This window comes from Saccostrea cucullata, unplaced genomic scaffold, assembly GCF_032062105.1.
Source record: "Saccostrea cucullata isolate Sc308-1 unplaced genomic scaffold, CSIRO_AGI_Scuc_v1 ctg1940, whole genome shotgun sequence".
Classification (NCBI taxonomy): Eukaryota; Metazoa; Mollusca; class Bivalvia; order Ostreida; family Ostreidae; genus Saccostrea; species Saccostrea cuccullata.
Genome location: NW_026939555.1, coordinates 74570 through 92501, shown reverse-complemented (window position 1 = coordinate 92501; position 17932 = coordinate 74570). Strand labels below are relative to the sequence as shown.

At 35.0% G+C, this 17932-nt stretch overlaps 1 protein-coding gene across 1 annotated transcript in view; it reads right to left on the bottom strand.

Moving 5' to 3' along the window:
* Positions 1 to 336: 336 nt before the first annotated feature.
* LOC134253190 (E3 ubiquitin-protein ligase rnf213-alpha-like) overlaps positions 337 to 17932 on the bottom strand; it is a gene marked incomplete at its 3' end in the record, with an annotated part of 38677 nt that continues 21081 nt past the window's right edge. The window contains exons 24-59 of the mRNA XM_062735701.1: positions 17411 to 17576; positions 16657 to 16790; positions 16282 to 16356; positions 15861 to 15967; positions 15467 to 15608; positions 15046 to 15244; positions 14448 to 14691; positions 13674 to 13820; positions 13401 to 13494; positions 13109 to 13274; positions 12759 to 12927; positions 12502 to 12638; positions 11932 to 12129; positions 11705 to 11827; positions 11458 to 11578; positions 11095 to 11336; positions 10867 to 10949; positions 10630 to 10763; positions 10433 to 10523; positions 10002 to 10186; positions 9501 to 9676; positions 9067 to 9289; positions 8576 to 8746; positions 8204 to 8266; positions 7790 to 7899; positions 7180 to 7314; positions 6656 to 6824; positions 6260 to 6333; positions 5475 to 5607; positions 5036 to 5143; positions 4647 to 4732; positions 4108 to 4296; positions 3701 to 3827; positions 2068 to 2262; positions 1436 to 1572; positions 337 to 544 (exon numbers count right to left, since the gene is read on the bottom strand). Coding sequence (XP_062591685.1) covers positions 337 to 544; positions 1436 to 1572; positions 2068 to 2262; positions 3701 to 3827; positions 4108 to 4296; positions 4647 to 4732; positions 5036 to 5143; positions 5475 to 5607; positions 6260 to 6333; positions 6656 to 6824; positions 7180 to 7314; positions 7790 to 7899; positions 8204 to 8266; positions 8576 to 8746; positions 9067 to 9289; positions 9501 to 9676; positions 10002 to 10186; positions 10433 to 10523; positions 10630 to 10763; positions 10867 to 10949; positions 11095 to 11336; positions 11458 to 11578; positions 11705 to 11827; positions 11932 to 12129; positions 12502 to 12638; positions 12759 to 12927; positions 13109 to 13274; positions 13401 to 13494; positions 13674 to 13820; positions 14448 to 14691; positions 15046 to 15244; positions 15467 to 15608; positions 15861 to 15967; positions 16282 to 16356; positions 16657 to 16790; positions 17411 to 17576 — 5261 coding nt within the window. The remainder of the gene's footprint in view (positions 545 to 1435; positions 1573 to 2067; positions 2263 to 3700; positions 3828 to 4107; positions 4297 to 4646; positions 4733 to 5035; positions 5144 to 5474; positions 5608 to 6259; positions 6334 to 6655; positions 6825 to 7179; positions 7315 to 7789; positions 7900 to 8203; positions 8267 to 8575; positions 8747 to 9066; positions 9290 to 9500; positions 9677 to 10001; positions 10187 to 10432; positions 10524 to 10629; positions 10764 to 10866; positions 10950 to 11094; positions 11337 to 11457; positions 11579 to 11704; positions 11828 to 11931; positions 12130 to 12501; positions 12639 to 12758; positions 12928 to 13108; positions 13275 to 13400; positions 13495 to 13673; positions 13821 to 14447; positions 14692 to 15045; positions 15245 to 15466; positions 15609 to 15860; positions 15968 to 16281; positions 16357 to 16656; positions 16791 to 17410; positions 17577 to 17932) is intronic.

Sequence of the window (17932 nt, the reverse complement as noted above, 5' to 3'; positions counted from 1 at the left end):
CCATAAAAAAAGTTATTAGAAAAAAACAGAAAATTTGTGGACGGAAGAGTGACAGACGGACAGACGGAGTGATTACTATAGGGCACCCGCAAATCCTTGCGGGGCCCTAATAACATCTCTTCAAAGCAAAATACTTTTCATAAATCATTATTTTCCCTTTACTTTAAAGACATAAGAGACTCTTACAGAGAAGGAGTGAAGCAGCATTTTTATCAATTGAAGTGGTCAATTTGGTAGGTAGCCTGTTTTGGTGGCAAACAAGTGCATACTTTGTGAACACACAAACATTTTAATAATCTTGCCTTCTGAACTTTTCTGTCAAATAATGATTTGTACCTGGAATCCTGTGAATCCTCCACCTGCCACCCTGGGGAGATGGATGATGAAGACAATGTGTGTCTTCCCTGTCTTCTCATCTTCCAGCTGTTGAAGCTGATCTAACACAGAATACTGGGCACAGGCCACAAGGCTAGCATTTTCATTTCCACTGTCACACTGTACAATCAACAGAGACTCAGCAGACAAGTCTCTCTCAAAGCTTTGTCTACAAAACACATTATAAAGAATGACATGTAATGCTTAAGTAAATTAAGGTGTTTCCACCCTCACAATTTTAATGGTTCAAAGTACAAAAACTGCATTTATTTTCATTTCATATACTTTAATATTTCTAATTATTGCAAGAAATGTATAGGTTACCATATTAATTTAGATGCGAGACATAAATAAACAGAAGCGTATGTCAACATAAAAAAATTGCACATTTCTTGTAAACAGTATTATGAAAATCATGTAAAAACTGGTTCAAATGCATAATTCTGATGCTGAATGTTCCTAAATACTTCCTACTTATGAGATACTTTTGGATTGTGAATATCAGGGAAACTTTTTTACATTAAAAGTACAATAAAGCAAATGCCTGAATTAAGAGACCTTAGAAGGAGTTATTGCCCTTGTCAACATTTTTTAAAGATTAAATAATTGATTAAATAAAGAAAATATGCATTTTAAAAATTCTTTTACTTAACAATATTTATCATTATACCTATTGTAAAGTATTCTTCCAAAAGATATTGCACTATTATGTATAAAATCAAACTAATTACAGTTTTTGCAAAAAACCTATGACATCATAGGAGGGTGGAATTACCTTAAACAACTTGCTTGACTTAATTACAGAACTAATGACCGATAAAGAATTGTTTTTAAACAACTTTCTTGACTTGTCTACAGATCTGATGACTTACTTGACTTGGCTACAGATTTGACAACTTACTTGACTTGTCTACAGATCTAATGACTTACTTGACTTGTCTACAGATCTGATGACTTACTTGACTTATCTACAGAACTGATGACTTACTTGACTTGTCTACAGAACTGCTGCTCTGTATCAAATGACTTACTTGACTTGTCTACAGAATTCCTGACTTACTTGACTTGTCTACAGAACTGCTGCTCTGTATCAAATGACTGTAGAGTGAGTAGTGTAATCTGTGTGTAAGGAATGTGGAGGTACTGGGACAGCTCTGCTACATCTACTGTGGTGATCAGCTTGGAGTTGGTGGTCACCTAAAATAATACAGCATGGAGCGAGATGTAGGCATTTTATTAATTCAAAAATTATGGAAATTAATCTCAATATCCCAAAAACTATGAAATTTTCAAGTTTTCTCTGAGTTCAATTGAGTTTAAGATGGAGATTTCTTGTGAATTTCAAGGCATAATTTTACTCAGTATCAACAATATGAATGACATAATTTAATAAAGCTTGCTACTGTAAAATGTACCGGAAGGCACAAGACAACAGGCAAATAAGATTTAAATTGAAATTCATGCAAAAACAGAAAACAAGAGGAAGTTTCTTGAGCTTTTACAATGAAGGACTGGGTTCTGAACCAAAAGATTAAAAACTAATCAAATCTTTAAAAAAGTTAACTGCTTATTCCCATCATGGAAAAAAAGGTGCTGAAATTGTTTAAAATTTTTCAACTGCTGGATTAGCACAATATTATTGCTGTATGAAAGCTGATTGACTAGATCAAGTCAATGTTAAATATTCTTTACCTGAGCATACAGTCCATCACTACCATCCATTCTGATCTTCTGGTCAAGATAATATAGTAAATTATCATGCTTCTGTTTTTCATAGTAAACATTCTCTACAAATTCAAATTCCCGTTGAGGAAGTTTATTTTTGGCCCTCAATACACCATCTGGAGTGGCACACCACAGCAAGACTTCTTTAGCAGCTTGCATCAACTAGTCAGAGAACAAAGATTAAAATTGGATTTCTCAAGGATCCTAAATAGTCAACAAATTACCAAACAGATCCACCTAACAAGAGGCCAATGGGCCACATCGCTCACCTGAGAAGCTTTGATTATTCCATTCTTTACCAGATTTCCCCCTTGAATACAAATTGTGACTCCACCATACCCCACTGATCATAATCTAGACAATTTGAAATCTACACTACTATAGGATGCTTTGATTCCCCAATGTAAAACTTTGATTCCCCAGTGTGGCTTAACAGTACCCCCTGGGGTCGTGATTAAAGAAATTTTAAATCTACACTACCCCAGGATACATGTACTTCCAAATAAGTTACAGCATTTATGGCCCAGTGATTCTTTAGATTTTCCCCATATATTTCTATATAAAACTTTGATTCCCCATTGTGGCCCACCCTACCCCCAGGGGTCATGATTTGAACAATTTAGAATCTACACTACCCAAGGATGCTTCCACATACAGTCTTCGCCAAATCTCCTTTTCAATGGAAAATCAAAGACTTTAAAGTACAGTTAATATTATTGATTTTATTTAATTTGATTATATCGAGGGCTTCTGCCCTTCGGGCTTGTAATTGTGCAATTCCCACATGCCAGCTTCCAATTTTACCAGGTCCCGGGCATCGGACTCCCGGGATTTGCAGAAAAAAAGTCGAAGACTGCACATAAGTTACAGCTTTTCTGGCCCTGTGGTTATTGAGAAGATTTTCTCAGATTTTTCCTATATACTTCTATGTAAAACTTTAGATTCCCCATTGTGGCCCCGCTCTTACCCCCTGGGGTCATGACTTGAACAATTTAGAATCTAAACTACCCCAGGATGCTTCCACATAAGTTTCATCTTTTCTGACCCAGTGGTTATTGAGAAGAAGATTTTTTAATGACCCCACCCTATTTTTGTCTGTTCTTGATTATCTTCCCTTGTGAGAAGACTTGGCCCTTCATTTTTATTATAATTTAAATTCCCCTTTACCCAAGGATGCTTTGTACCAAGTTTGGTCAAATTTGGCCCAGTGGTTCTTGAGAAGAAGTCAAAAATGTGAAAAGTTTACAGATGGACAGCTAGATGGATGAACGACGGTCAAAATGTCATCAGAAAAGCTAACTTGAGCCGAAGGCTCAGGTGAGCTAAAAATTTGCTCGCATTTAACTCTGAAAATATAATTTGAAGACTTTATCTAAACTATTACTTTAAACATTATGGTCATGGTAAATCTAGACAAATGGAAAGATAGATGTCAAATGCAATACAAAAAGGAATAGAGGAACTTTCAAGTTGACAAAATTAATTTTAAAAATACCAGGACAATTTTAATTTGCTAGAAATACCCTTTAAGACATCTTTTAATGCAATTAAGTATATATTTTCACATTTCAATCAAAAAGTCCAGTAGGGATTTTTGTACCTCTTGTTCCAAGCCTTCTAAATCATCTTCCCTGTATTTCTGACAGACATGGAGGATTATTGAAGCACAAGTATCTGCATGAAATCCCATAAAGACATCTCCTATCTTGTATTCAGCTGCCTTGTCTCTGACAAAACCAAAAGTACCAATGTATCAAATATGAGAAAATATATCTATCTCTCACATATATATTTAAAAAGTTTTATATTTTCCCTGTTAGTTAATTGGTAGCTTAAGAAATGAAAACACTTTAAAGAAAAAAAAAGATTCTTAATTGATCAAATTTCTCAAATCTCAACAAAATGACAAAGGAAATTATATGTAATCCCTTCATTAGTAAAATACATTACAATTGAGATCTTTCAAGAAATTTGATTTTTAGGTACAGAAAAACAGAAAACAAATACCTTGGATTCCTAAACATTGGTACTGCTATCTTGACGAACTGTTCTGCCCACTTCTCTAACTTCTGTGCCAGGCTGACTTGGACTGGAGACAACATGGTGGAGATGTTGAGGAAGTGTTTCTCCAGTCTGTTGATCAGAGGAATGGGGAACTGTCTGTATACAACCTCCTTCTCTGCTACCACTATCAACCTGTAATAGAATTATAAAGCATGCAAGTCATCTTATATATATTGCTTTAATAAATAATTTGGCATGGTATTCTTTTTCTTTTGCCGATCTGAAAGCAAAATTTGAAATGTTTCTTCTTCTTGTCTTTTCTTTGGAAAGGGGGTGGGGTTACATTTATCATGACATCATGAACTATTGAGGTTTTAACAAATGTGTCATTAATAGATATGATAGGAAAATACATTCAAATTCTATTGCTATTAAAATATAAAAACATTACTTTCAACATTATTCAAACTTCATAAATGTATAAAATCTTGACATTTACAAAGACTGCAGACTGATCAAAGAATATCTGTGCAAATTTTTACCTGAAATTCTTGTGCACTCTACATTTGACACGATGAGTTCCCAATCCAAGATCTACATATCTTTCTCCTCCAAAGTACACATAATACTGAAAATATTACAGAAAAGCACTCTTATTATTTGAATATAACTTACAATTTTTTGGCTATTTTGTGAAGGGTGTTCTACTTGCTAAGAAATAGGTTCTCTGTCAAATCTTAAAACTACGGTCATGAAGATAAAATTATTAAATATTACAATAATCCAAGAAAATGAATGAATTATAAAGCAAGTTGACAATGTTCTTTTCTGAATATAATTTGTAGAAAAAAATAAGAACAAAAGACCTGAACTTAATATATGAAGGTAATTTAAAGTTTTTGAATCTATCACATTATAACGACTAATTTACCTGATTAAGGGCATCATACAGACTTTCATACAGATTCTCCAAGTTAAGAAGAACCACTGTGTTTCCCGTCTCCATGCAGACCTTTATACGGTTGATATTTCTGCAAACCTATTGAACACAAGCAACAAGATTTTCATTATTTATTTTGCTAAGTTGCAAAAATTATTTGTATCCATGAATCAAATCTCAGTCATCTCACTTACAAAGGACTAATAACTTCAGCAAAACTGCATGATATGACTAATTTTTTTATAGTAAAAGAATTTTCAGTAAAATTTACAAGATCTGGATTTAACAAGTTTTGATGGGATATATTTGTCTGCATGATTAAATTCAATGTTCAGCATGCAACATTGCACGAACAAGACAAAGATGCTTTTTATTGTCCCTGTTTGCTCTGCCCCTTAATAAATTTGACCGAGCATCTACTAGTTGTTACCTGTGTGTACTCTTGATCACTGGGAAAACTGCTGCCAAATATTGTAATGGCATTCTTCATGGTCAGAATCTTCTGTTGTAAAACTGTCAAAGCTCCGTAGTTTTCTGTCAGCAGTAGCAGGTACCGTGTATCACTGAAACATAACATCTACATGTTACTCCTTTATTTATTAATATGACTAATTTATGAAGTAAAATTTGACATGTGTAAAAACTATAGGAGCAATAAAATTTTGAATGTTTTAGACACAGACGGATGTTTGGATAAATAATGCACAAATTTGCAATGAAGTTCCTATGACCAAAAATTTCCATTTTTTTTTGGTCATTTTTACGATGACACAAATTGGAACTAAAACTTAGGCTATCATAATTTAATACCATTTTTTTTATTTTAATTTCCGAATTTTCTTTAACATATAAATAATTTTTTTAATCACAGATATACTTTCCATTTCTGGTCAAAATTTCTGCTTTATCCATTGCTTAACAGCGTATTAACATCGTAGGTACTGTCCTCGAATGTATTTTCAAACGAAGTTGCCAAAATCTCATTGTAAATGGCTACCGGAAGTGATATTTGAATACTAAACTATGAAACAAATGAGGTCGGAATTTTTTTTCCCGGATTGGTCTCCGCAATACCAACTTTTTATTTTATCAAAAATACAATAAAATCGGCATTGCGGCTACCTCAAAACGGATGCGCGCGGGACTGAGAACCAAGATTTCAATTTTATATGGCCTTAACTCTATTTCATACATCAAGATATTTCTGTAACCCACCTGTCCACTCCGTCACCTTGGAGACAGGCTTCAATGAGACCAGCAGGTGTACAGTCAGGATCTCCCGGGGAAGGCTGAAAGGAATAAGGTCAATAGAGTAAAACTTTAGTATGAAAAGGATATTGCGAATTCATGGAATAATGAAATTGTTTTATATCCCATACTTTATAAATTTTACGAATTCCTAATACGAATATAACGAATTACTGATATAGCAAAGTAATTTCATAGGTCCCAGTGACTTCCTTATAATGAGTTTTACTGTATCACAAAAATTGCCAATTCAAGTTTCTTTGGAATATTCTTAAGTTTGTTTTGATGGATGTGCACTGTTTTCTATTATAATTGTCAAAAAGTTTCTCAAAGATCTATTGAAATTTAATTATTAATAATTACAGCATTAATTTTTGCCACAGTTTTAAGATGCTGAGAGAAAACATCAAGGGGATCTTGGTTTGTTGAGTGTTCAAATCCCCCAAAGTTTCTCTTGATGCAGTGCTGTAACATCAACCAGGTCGGCTTCTTGTTGTTCTTCTCAGCAAAACTGTACACCATCTTTATCAAGCTATCAAACACAAAAAATAAAAAATCTCACCATCTTTATCAAGCTATCACACAAGGAAACAAGCATACATTCATTTCAGCTTCCACATGGCATAAAGAGCAAAAGCATAAGGAGTGCATTTATTCAACAGAATGACATCAAATTGCAAAATAAAGAAATTGACACATAATTTTTTCACTCTATCTTACTAGTACATCCACTCAATGACAATAATTTGCAGAAGGAAGACATTGTATTTGATGACAAATCTCATCATCCTGAAGCATTCATTTATCATAACAACGTGCCACATTGAAGATGTATGAATATCAATTTAAAATTCATTTCATCAATCTCTTTTTCAATGACAATTTACCTGTAGAAATCCCTTAATCCAAAGAACTCCCTCTTTGTGATGACAGATTTAAACACTTGTAGGTAGGACTCTGCCAGGGGTTTGATCAGTGGCTTTATCATCTTACTTATTCTTTTGTTACTGGAGCATATTCCTCTGCAATATCAATGAAATACTAAATACATGTACAGTGCCTCCCTTTACTAATTTTTTTTAAACATATAAAACATACAAAGTAAATGCTGCAATTTACCGTATAGTGGATTTTTTTGGCGGGTGTAAAATTTGGCATTTTGCCTACTCAAAGGTATGCCAATAACTTTAGCGTAATTTATTTTAGCGGACGCAAGGTTTCAGCTCTTAACTGATGGACACTAAGAAGAGTACTGACTATTTTAGCGATTAAAATTTTAGCGGACTTGCATCACAACGCCAAAATAAGCCAAAATTAGCACCCCGCTAAAATTACCCGCTGTACGGTATTTTAAACCTTACAACTATGGGTTCAGAAAAATTGTATGGTTTGTTTACACATAATGACTGGCAATCAATTATTTGAATTTCAGTTAAATATTCCTTAAAGTAATTGCAATACATGTATCACTTGAATGTGAATAAGGTTTTGAATTACTCTGCACTCTCTATGAGCTCTTCCAGGTCGGGAACCTCTCTCTGTACAAGGATTCCTCGATTCATTTTGGCAGGATCCAGAGCCCAGTTAGAAATCCCTATGAAGGCTACCTGAAATAGAGAAAGTGGATTGTAATTGGTGATTAGGAAGACTTCAGACCTTAGTCATGTATTTCCTTTAACCATATTATTCTATATTCTCTTAGTCTTTTCCTAAAAATATTAAAGAACATTCCCAACAAAGCTAAAGTAACTATACAAATTGTTTACAAAGACAGACACATGGGCAAATTAACCTCATTATTCTATACATCATTTGCTCCACAACTCAGACAATTCAATATTAACCACAAGAAACAGAGATCATGATATACAATATATACTGAATGAATTAAAACATCACAAAAATCTTTACTTTTTTATGTTCCTCTGGTTGCTCATCACCCTGACAACCATCTTCCAGCAATGGATGCAATGTCTACAATTAAACAAAGAAAAACTGAATTAAATTTTTTGAAAAACTCATTGATCTTAATGTTTAGTCAAAAGATGGTAAGATATTCAACAATGCTCCCAACTATCCTAAAAAAAAAATTGCTACAAAAGTTTTGTGAGACGTTCTGATTATGTCAGTTACAATTCCTCATACTGAATTTGCTATCGAACTTGACATATATGTACATCATTATAATAGTCATTAAGAACATAATATAAGTCTTAAAATTTAATCAATGGCAACATCTGAAAAACTTCAATACTTTTTATTGTAAAAATTCCATGAGCTGACCTTGAGAGGCATTCTGGGAGAATCCTCTGCCAGTCCCACTTCGTCCAGTACGACAACAGACACAAATCTGTTGAGATCTTTGTCTTTCTGGTACATGGCACACTGACGGAAAGTACCCACAATTCCCTCTGGTACAGACAAAGGACTGCATTGGAAGGACACCATCTGGACCTATAAACAGTCCCAACAAGAAACATGATTTAAATGTAATTATATACATGTATGTTATGATTAATAAAACTCTTCAATATAGATGAAACCATAAGTAATAGTACTGTTACATCTCAAACACTGGTATCTGGAATACAAGTGATATGTTGCTAAGAAAGTGAAGTCTCAACCACCTTTTCCTTGCAGTATTTTAACCTTATCATCTCAGATTTTTGTATATTAATTCTTTTTCATTGCCACATCAAGCTCTAGATATCAAGGTTTAACTGTATTTAATTACAATATTTATTCAGAGAGATTTTTTAACATCAATATGTCACCTGTTTGTAGTTCCTGTAAATCTCTGTATGGGCAGCATTCCCCTGCATGGCATCGGCTACAATGGTTTTAGCCAGAGACTTAGAACTGCCAGGTTTCCCCACCAAGAAGAGAGGGATTCTGAGCTCTATACACACCACCATCATAAACACATTCTCTCTCAGAGCCTGGTTCTTAGCAATGTTGGCTCCCAAATTATCAATCTCCAAGAAAATGTTCTGGCATCTGGAAAATTCAATCATCATTTACATGTATTTTTAAATTTAGAATTAGTCAGTGGTAAAAAACATTTAGAATATTTTTTTCAATGCTTTTAGGCAAAAATAATTAACAGAAGTACTGTAACATCTTTCATAAAATAATTTGATTGGCTAGCTATTATTTGTGCACAACAAAATCATGGACTGTCATCAAAATTGCTCTTCACTTTAAATACCTGGTAATAATGTCCAACATTTGTTCAGCCCCTCTTTGCCCACCACCTTTCGGAAGGATACACGGAGGTCTAAATTCATTCACCATTTCTCTTCGGAACACATCTCTGTTTTTCAAACAAGCATGGTAGCAAACTCCAAGAGCCAGCACAAGTGACTTTGTCAAATCACTGACAGTCTGAAATGATTACATTAATCAATTTTACAGTATGCTCTTTATTCAAATACTGGGGTTTCATCAATATTCGATGAACACCAAAGGCTGAGGCACACTGACCTGAGGCTGAGGCACACTTACCTGAGGCACACAGACTCGAGTTTGAGGCACACTGACCTGAGTTTGAGTCACACTAACCTGAAGGTTGAGGCAAGCTGACCTGATGTTAAGACACACTGACCTGAGGCTGAGGCACACTGACCTGAGGCTGAGACACACTGACCTGAGGCTGAGACACACTGACCTGAGGCTGAGACACACTGACCTGAGGCTGAGGCACACTGACCTGAGGTTGAGGAACAGCCAGCTCCTGGTCCTCCATTTCTTCTTCCTCCTCTTCTTCTGAATCTTCCTCCTCCTCCTCCATCAGATCAAACAGATTTGTCTCCCCCTGACTCTGTCTGTAGAACCAGCTCATCACCTCCAGGACTCTCTCCACATCTCTCAGGCTGACGAAACTACACTCATCTTACACGATAGACAAAACTACACTCATCCTATAGAATACAAGTTTACTATAAAGAGAGTAAGGTGCATGACAATGCAGGCTTAATGCAATCACTGGAAAAACATGAACATTAATTGTTCCAACAGTGGATGCAAATAATAATTCTCTACATAAAAAAAATTGCAATTATCAAAGTTTGGATTTGTACTGTTTTTTTTCATATATACTGATAATCATAAACCCAGATAATTTAATATTTTTTCTTACCTGTTGTCTCCTCATGAATTCCTGAGCTGATGTAAGAATATGACTGACTGTTGTGTCTAAATTTGGTTCATTTGGAAGTTTTCCACCTCGAATCTAAAAAAAAAAAATAAGAAAAAAATCAAAAACTTAAATTAGATCAAAAGCTTACCTGAGTTCTACCTTCCTGAAATTTATTCTGAATACCTTTTCTGTGACTTACATATCTGAGGACCATCTGTTTGATGTACATTTCCTCCACATTGGTGTCCAGTTGTCCAAAGTCCCAGACCAGGGGCAGCATACTCTGGGGGAGGGGCTGGACTCTGTATACAAGTCTCCTCATGGGAACTCGACCTAAATTCCAGAACAAAATAATCCAAACATGCATGTGAAGTATGAAGAATGAGAATATAAATTAACCAGAGATGAAGCATGTCTTTGTTGAAAGTAAAAGTACCCATTCTGTCTGTGGTTTTATCAGCATCCACATGGTAACCCAGTCCAGCTTGTTCTAGTCTCTTGATCAGATCCTCAGAATGTCTTGAATTTAAACAGGAATTCATTATCATGCATATCAAAGTCAAGTTCTTAGACTTATTTTGCCAAATTTTGTCTGAGAGAGAAAAAGAGAATATCAGACGAGTGTGAGACTTAATATTTTCAAATACAAGCAGAAACTACATACTTTCTGTAGGGGTTACAAGCAGCCACGATTTTCAGGGTCTGACAGAGTTTGAGTGGTTCCCCCTCCATTGATCGGTCACACATGATCTCCTTAATTAGACCTATAGCCTCTGTAGTGTTAGCTTCATCAAAGAACAACACAGTATACAGTCTCTGTCCATAATTAGCTGTGTTCTCCTGAGCAATTCTCTCAGCCTCCAGTACTTTCCTGATGATGTCACTTCTGCGGGTGCCTCCATGAACCTATACAACATAACAATGTGCCAAATAATACAATAGCTCAAACCACATGAAAAGAGCAGTATTATAAATTGGTACATTGTTCATCCATTTTATGTGTATGAAAAATCCAGTATATTTTTACCTTCATAAGGATCATATTCTGGACCTCCACTCCAATAGGACACTGAAGTTGACACATGAATTTGATCAGACGAGTTTTTCCACAGCCAGTCTCTCCCATGATAATCACAGGGATGTCACATCTAAATCAAACAAAACAAGAAATTCAGCATTTGATTTTTCGAACAATTCATACAAAACAACAGTATGCAATCTTTAATTGCCGATACATATCTATAAGTGTGACACTATTTCTATAACAGGTTTACCTGAAGCGCATGTAGATGGCCAGTATCTTCTTGACATTGTCTGTTGTAAGTTCATAGGTCGGGTCAGGGTCAAATACATCTTCTACACCCATCACACTGCACAGTTTAAATAACTTCTGATCTCTGTGAAAAAAAATCATACTCACTGATAGTTGCCTGTGTCTTGCCATATTCTATTACTTATGTTAAAAAAAACACAAAAGAAAATAAATATACTTAAAGATTACCTTGGTAGACTGTCAAAGTTTTCATTGATAGGGACCCTGTTTCTGATGAGGGCGTCCTGTAGATTTCTTTTCATGATTCCTTGCTCTAGCACGGTCCCTGTTTGTACATCTATCAAGTTACCAGACTGTCTCTCTATGTTAAATCCCAGGAATGTCATCGAATGGTGATCAGGGTTAAAGAACAAGTAAGGATGGGGACTGTAAGAAATACAGGAAATCAATTTCAAATACCAAATAAGTTTTTCCTAGAGAAAGTTCAATTTCAATACAGACAAATCTTGATGAGACTGAGATAAAAGATTAAAGATATCTGCAAGTTTCAGACATTGAGGATAAAATTCCGAATGGAAAAGTGGATGGAACTTCCAACTCACTTCAGCATATCCATGGTATCTGAGATATTGACATTCGAAATACAAAAATATCCATTTCAGCAAAATCATTTAATGTAAAAAATGTTATCTAATCTAGAATGTTGTCAAACCTGGCCATTTGCTTAAGAACCAGTGGTGTAGGAATTAGACAAGTTTTACTGTATGTGCTGTTTATTGGTAAAAATATGGACTTTACCTGCTTTCCCAGGTCCTCCTGAGCTGAAACTGACGGAGCACTACCTCCTCATTCTCCTCCTCTTCCTCAGACTCCATCCTCTGTAACATCTGTATGGGAGACTCCTCACTCATGTTCAGGGACCGTGTAGCAAAGTCCTGTCAAATTCATTCAATATAGTTAAACAAATCAAATGGCTTTAGATCTATAAATGACCTGCCTTTCTAAGTAAAAAATCATTAATTTCTATGATCAAGGAAAGAAAGAAAATTCCATACCCTGGACATTTGGATCAGGAATCTTAAGACAAATTGTGAAAATCCAGGTAAATCCTCAGCAGCTGCCAGACTCACAAAGGCCGAGTTCTCAAAGTCCACCAGCTGTGTGTTCAGGAACCAGACAAAATGTCTCAGTTCAGCCCAGGAGGGATCTCTGATACCACAGTGTCTGTATTAAAAACAGAAATATATGTTATTTACAATATCTTTTTAAGGCCACATATATATGCAGGCAGCTCATACATAACTGGTTTTATACTGTGTTTTATCGATTGGTGCAAATAATCACTTTGAATTGACAAACAGATTTTACAGTTATGTATAAGACAAAAGTTAAGGTAGTGTATTACTTGAGCAGTGTCTGGAGACAGGTTTGGGGGTTTCCCTCTGTCCTCCTCATATCTATGTCCCCCAGACCTCGATTCATGTCCAGTCTGTACAAATACTGGAATGGTCTCTGGAAAACGTTGCTTTTGAACTCCTTCCCATCAAATAGAAGGTCATTCTGTCCAATATCTATAAACAGTTTGAAAGAATACAATACATAATATACATGTACATGTAGCATATAATTGAATGCCAAAAATATTTTTAAAATACAATGTTTAGGCCATTTTGATGTAGATGGCAAAAAGAAGTTACCTGGGGCATTTCCTTTGAGACTTTCTTGTGGTGATCGACAGGTCACTTCAGGCAGAATATCCAGGCATCTATGCATGCATTTTATAAAGCCTCTCTGTGAAAAGCAAACCAATTTTACCTCAACCCTCAACATTTTTGCTACTAGCATTCTAATATCAAGTGAGGAATACACACATTTTTATTTGACAACAGATCTGAATCTTCAAACTAAGATGAAAATAATAGATTTCAAAACTAAAAAGTTATTAATAAAACAAGACAGAGGAATCTGACCTGTTCCTGGAAGTCCCTGGCCAGTAGAGGCATGGTCTCCACAATGTAGAGGTCGTACGGCAGCTTCCTCCACACGTGTCCAGTACTGTTGGTCAGACAGCCCAGGATCAGTAGCTGGAACAGTAGGTAGTCCACCCCCTCCTGGACCTATCAACCAATCAGAACACAGAATTTATATAGACTTTACCCCTCCTGGACCTGATCAACTAATTAGAACACAGAATTTATATAGACTATTATAATAATAGTTATATATCAGTAACTAGAACAACAGGTAGTCTACCCATTCCTGGACCTGATCAACCAATCAGAACACAGAATTTATAGACAATTCTTCAAAATTAGACAACATGCAGTTAAGTATATTTATACATGTATGTATGTTTGTTGATTTTTGTCTATAGAAGGCCCCGGGAAGAATAGTGCTTGCACTAATCAGGTTACCTTCTTTATAAAGAATTATTATTATTATTACTATGGAAATGCAGTGTTCTCTGTATGTCTTTTATTCAGATCTCAATTAAAACAGAGTAAAACACACTTCATGAGCATGCTTAAAATGAGTGAACATGCTATAAAAATTAATTGACGCTATCAGTGAAGTAGTTTTCATTACTCCTTGCTGGCTTTGAAATGTAATGTGAAATTAATGTTATCATAACAAATTACTTTAATAACAGCAAAATTGTCTGTCCATGGAACTTTGTTTCAAGCTTGTTTTTCCATTTATCAAGTCATTTATAGAAGAGCATTTTAAAAGAAAATACTCCTTACCTCATGAGAAAGATCAATGTGAAACAGTCGTGGTTCTATTTTCCCAGGATGCAACATGTTCTTCAGGAGTTCACCCATGATGTCATCAACGGAGATTTCCCTCTCATGTAAAGGAATTGATACCACGGCCTTCTTGCTTCTGATGACACCACTGTGTAGACCTTGGAGTTTTTCTGCCAATCTTTTCTTGTGTAAACTCTTGCCAACTCCTGCTCTCCATGATTTCACCACTCTGACTGTGCAACTATTAAGCAAGAAAAAAATACTTACTATAATACAATACATGCAAAACTACATCCTGCATGTTTTCATGTGAATCATTTGTTAATTGCAACATTGATAATTCACCAAAGCTTGACAGAAATAAAACATTTCCCACCAATGACTTCTAATTTCTTTTGCCCATACACACAAAATTATGAATGACAGGCTTAAAAACAAAATATATTAATATCTAGCAAAAGTTCAATCATGTTTCTTTGCAACATGCAATTATTTAAACTTACATTCGGCAATTTAGTACTGCCATTCACACGTCTTAAAATCATTGTACAAGTTTAAATAAATACATAATCAATACATTTATTTAGTAACTTACTGTTCAAAGTCAGCTTCAGCAGCAGGTGTGGCACTAGGTCTTTTGATGTCAAAGGTCAGTTTATCCTTGATATATTTAGTCATGTTGTCATGTGTCATCAGAGGGAGAGGGGGGCGTCTGTACTTGTCCAGGGCAGCCACAATTCTGGAGTGGTACTCCCTCTCTGTGCTACACACCACCACCAGTTTGTACGGAATCTCTGTAAGAAGATTAAGGTATTGTATTATGTTAATAAAATTAATATCCATTAATAAATATTCAAAGCATGACAAACCTGAACTACTATCATTTCTAATAAGGCTTCAGTTGGATTTTGAATACCAATTATCAGTTTTTGCTTCACTTTTATTTGCAATTCTTGCTCACACATAAAAGTTGTTTAAATTTTACAGTAAGTATGGTTTAATTTTACAGTAAGTACCAAGTTCCACAGCTTTCTGCATGTGATGTTCCAGCCTTCTCTCCCCTTTATCACTGACTTCATAATCCAGCAGGTCCCCATTGACCAAACAATGGATTCTGTCTGTTGTGTCCAGTACAGCTCTTCTCCAAAATATCTCCACCTAAGATATAGAGAATACTTAAATTAATGAACTTTTTTTTGAGAAATGAAATAATTTCATCATGCAATCCAAAAAAACGTTTGAGCCTGATAATGCTATGTCAGTCAATTTTCACCCTTTCTACCAAAATTAAAATCAATTTTGCCTAGTACCTAATAAGTATGTTAGAAGTATTTGTATGCCTTTGAGTATACTTAAGATTGACATAAATCTTTTGAAAAAAAATTTTTTTTTTTCATCCAATAAACAGACCTCATCCAGAGTGGTGTGTGGAGTACACATGAGAATCTCATCTGACTGAGGAAGAGGCTGATCTGGATCATGGCTGTAGATTGTCAGCACTGTGTTCAAAATCTCATCTGAAAAACATATTCAAAGTTGACTAAATAATCTGACAATTAAAAGTCATATAAACTTGCATTATTTTCAAATCAATAATCTTGAAATTTTAGCATACTTGCAGTACACATGTTAAAGTGATCCCAAATGTAATCAAAGCTTCCTTAAATGTGTTAAATATTAATATGAAGTCATTCAGTAATGCTTAAGATATTGATAATGATACCACTGACAAACATACAGACTGTAATAGAACTTTTGACATGTATCAAATTTCAATTGTTAAAAAATAATAATGATGACACCTGTTTATCAAGTACCATCAAGTACGTACCTTGGGGACAGAGTAACAGATTTGGAACACCTTTCTCAAAGCAAGGTAGGAAAGGGCGTTGAACACTAAATGTTTCTAAAAATAAGAAGAATTGAATGTTGCTACCGAAAACTCACAGATGCCTGGTAAAATTTTCAAATATCCAATGATTTCAAGATAGATCTCAAGGTTTTTAAGATACATAAAAGAAAAGGTGGTAGGCAGCATAACTTGTTCTCAGCCTGATCATATCCATGATATTCAAAATATCAAAGTTTGAGATATTGAGTTTTAAATGTACTTTTAAACTAATGTCTAAACAACAAAGCACAATAGAAAAGAATTCTGCTGATCAATATACAGTAAGTTTATGTATGGTAAATATAGTATACAGACCAGTTTCTGCGAGTCTCCTGAGGATGATCCCCAGATGTTCCACACTGAGATAATCTGACACACTGGAGGAAATGGAGGACAGGAACTCCTCCCACAACTGTTCTAGGTCTGGAATCAGGGTGTCCGCTGTGGTGCTACAACAGACATGATTCATATTTACTGAAGTTATTTCCCTTTGAGGGAAGGGGGGAGGGGGGTCAATCAGATTGAAAAAAAAATTTGCAATGATATTCCGCTTATCTCCATTTGTTAAAGTCTTACAGTCCAATATACCCCAAGTGATTAAAAGAACATTAATTTTGCAACCTTTGAATCAAATTCCCTGATCATGCTAATGTCGTCTGCTCTTCACAAGGAAAACAGGAAGTGGAAGTAAAAGGGAGATTACTCTTTAGCACTTGTACTCTTGGTACTTGTTGTTTCCCCTTGGACTTATATTTATAACTAGCCATGGCATTACTTTAGTATAAAATGCAGTATAATATAGTATATATTTTTTAAATCTAATATTGATGTTAACTGTAAGTACACAGAAATAAGTAGCCCAAGGAGTGGACTCATTGGACCCCCCCCCTTTTTTTTTATCAAAGACTATGCATATATGTGTCACATAGTGACAAAAGCAAAGCACATGTATTCATGCAATACTTATACTATCTCAAATTTTAATGAAAAATTGCTTGAAGTTGATGTTTTTAAAATATTTTTCCTGAAAAAAAAAAATTAAAAAATAATCTTGACTGTTCCTCCTTACTCTTTGTTGTACTGGAGATCAGACAGGATGTTCTGGGTCATAGTGGAGATGGATGTGTCAGATTTTGTCCAGCCCTCATAGTCCTCAACTACCACCTCTACCTGCTCCTCACTCACTTCTACCTCCATATCTGCCTCATCCTCATGTTCCATACACCACACTATACCTGTGAATATAATCATAATTTGTGTTGGTCATAGTACAGTGCAGCTAATGGGAATTTCTCAAACTTCACATTGAAGCACAGAAATGTCATATCAGTAAGTAGGGGTGGGACAATACACTGATACATACTGATATTTTCCTCTAAGATACGGTTTACAATATTGCAAGCATTCAAATATCGATACAAAACGATACACGAACGACCTACCCAAAAATTGAAAATGAAAGTACTTCTCTTTGGAGGAAAATGACGGCTTGTACGAAGCGAAGAGATGATGTTGATATTGAAAACACACTGTACAACTAATAAGTCGTTGATTAGGGGTAAATTTTTTTTTCTTTTTTAAGCAGCCTTGG